General features: G+C 65.2%; 1 protein-coding gene across 1 annotated transcript; it reads left to right on the top strand.

Annotated features, from left to right (window-relative positions):
* Positions 1–6: 6 nt before the first annotated feature.
* MYADM (myeloid associated differentiation marker) lies at positions 7–1,140 on the top strand. Its single transcript, XM_005425258.2, has one exon. It carries the CDS (start codon positions 33–35, stop codon positions 897–899), a length of 867 nt encoding a protein of 288 aa, XP_005425315.1. The 5' UTR covers positions 7–32; the 3' UTR covers positions 900–1,140.
* Positions 1,141–2,262: the final 1,122 nt, after the last annotated feature.

Below are 2,262 nucleotides of genomic sequence, written 5' to 3'. Positions count from 1 at the left end.
GGGCACTGCCCAGCGGGCAGAGCGGCCGCACCATGGGCACGCTGAACGTGCGCGCCCTGACCTCCTGGGTGGGCATCGCCCGCCTCCTGGCCGTGCTGCTGCCCTGCCTCTCCTTCAGCCTGGTGGCCTCCACCGGGCACTTCGAGGATCCCTACGGGACGTGGTGCATGTTCACCTGGTGCTTCTGCTTCGCCGTGACACTGCTGGTGCTGCTGCTGGAGCTGCTGGAGCTCTACCCGCTCCTGCCGCTCTCCTGGGATGACTTCACCTCGGCTTTCTCCATGCTGGCCGCTCTCATGGTCTTCACCTCCTCGGTGGTCTTCCCCGCCACGTTCATGAGCGGCCCCTGCAGCAGCAGCCAGTGTGCCCGGCAGGCCGTGGCCACCACCTCCTCCTGCCTCTGCTTCCTCGCCTACGCCCTCGAGGTGTCTCTGACCCGCGCCAAGCCCGGGGACATCAGCAGCTTCCTCTCCACCGTGCCCGGGCTCCTCAAGGTCTTTGAAGCCTACGTGGCTTGCCTGATCTTCTCCCTGCTGGATACGGCTGAATACAGAAGGGAATCTGGCCTGATGTGGTGCGTGGCTGTCTACTCCATCTGCTTCATCTTCACCCTCCTTATCATCATCTTCACCATCGGCCGCTGCCTCACCTACATCCCCTGCCCGCTGGAGAAGGTGCTGGTGGGTTACAACGTGCTGGCCCTGCTGATGTACCTCACTGCCATGGTCCTGTGGCCCCTCTACAGCTTCCGGGGCCGGGGCCGCCCCAATTCCTGCGGCAAGGACTGCTGGTGGAACAAGGACCTGGGGGTCACCTTCCTCACCATCTTCAACCTCATCGCCTACTTGGTGGACCTGGTCTATTCCACCAGGATGGTTTTCTTCAGGGCACCTCCCTAAGGGCTCGGGGCGGGGCTGGGGGCGGTGGGACGCGGCTGGTGCCGGCGGAGCTGAGGAAGAGGCCGGGTGCCTCGGAGAGCTCCTTGTGCCCGCGCTGGGGCAGAGAGCCAGGGGTGACCCAGGGGTGCGCTCAGCCCGGGGCCCCAAGGGCTGCACAGACAGGGGGGCTGGAGGGGCCACGAGGGGCTCCCGAAACCACGGAGCTTGAGGGGGCTTTGGGATTAAATGCAGTCATTTTTCACTTGTTTCTGCCTCCTCTTTCTTCCCCTTCCCAACCTTCTGCAGGATCCATGCTGGTGGGTGAGAAACTGGGGGGCACCATTAGCACTGGGAGCCGTGGGTGACTTTGGGGGGCAGCAGCAGCACCGTGGGGGCACCAAGCCCCAGAAAACCCTCCCTACTCCTTGTTGACTCGGCACTGGAGTGAAGCAGGGCATGACCAGCAACAGCCCAGCCCGGATGCCTTTTTCTTGGCACCTGCACAGGGCCCTGCCAAACAGGTTCAGGAGGAATGCAGCTGTTGGGGGGGCTGAGAGCCCTCCAGGTACTTGTCACCAGCATGGCCGGGTCCTTGTCACCACCACAGTCACCCCAGTGGGAGCCCTGCTGGGTTTGGTCCCAGCCACATAGGCTGGAGTCCCCCTTTGGGGGCTGCTGTGGTGCCCCCTCCCTGGGGGAAATGGGGAGGGGGGTGGCTGCCACCATTGCCACCAGAGCTGGGGGTGCTGTCACACACCACGGGGACAGTGACACCACAGGCTGGGCTGTGGGAAGGAGGCAGAGGTGCAGGCAGGCAGGGAAGGTGTGCCCGCGGGCAGAGCTCCTGGCACTGCCCTCCCGGATGTGGGATGGGTGCCCGTGGGGCGCCCTGGCAGGTTTTGGGGCCACTGTCCCCACGCTGCTCCTTCTGCCACCGCTTGTCCTGGCCACAGCCTGGGGCCATCCCTGCTGCCTGGGGGCCATGTCAGGGCCCATCAGCACTGCCCTGGGGCTCACAGGGTGACACAAAGTGGGGTCCCCGCCAGCAAGAGGTGGCACAGACTGGCAGGTGGGACTTCTATGGCCACTGCAGTGCTGGGTCCCAGCAGTGCCAGTGATGGCAGCAGCACAGGGTGGCCCGGTGGGTGTCCCCTTCGCCCGATCCCTGTCCCCACAGGGGACACCAGGCTGGCACTGCTGGGCCACTCCCCTGCAGCCCAGGCCGCGGGGCCGGAGGGAACGGCAGAGTTTTGGGAGGAAATATCAGGAAAGTGACAGCGGGGTACAGCAATGCCCAGGATGGTGGAGATTAGCAGAGCAAGGAGGACGGGAGGCGCAGGGAGTGACAGCGCTGTCGCTGCCGATGAGCTGTGCTGGGGGGCGG

The sequence above is a fragment of the Geospiza fortis genome, unplaced genomic scaffold, assembly GCF_000277835.1.
Source record: "Geospiza fortis unplaced genomic scaffold, GeoFor_1.0 scaffold114, whole genome shotgun sequence".
In the NCBI taxonomy this organism is placed as follows: domain Eukaryota; kingdom Metazoa; phylum Chordata; class Aves; order Passeriformes; family Thraupidae; genus Geospiza; species Geospiza fortis.
The sequence above is the reverse complement of the archived record's forward strand: the minus strand, read 5'-3'. Positions and strand labels throughout refer to the sequence as shown.

What these genes read in the sequence shown, in the direction of transcription:
- MYADM (XM_005425258.2), top strand. Translation starts at nt 33, where the DNA reads ATGGGCACGCTGAACGTGCGCGCCCTGACCTCCTGGGTGGGCATCGCC.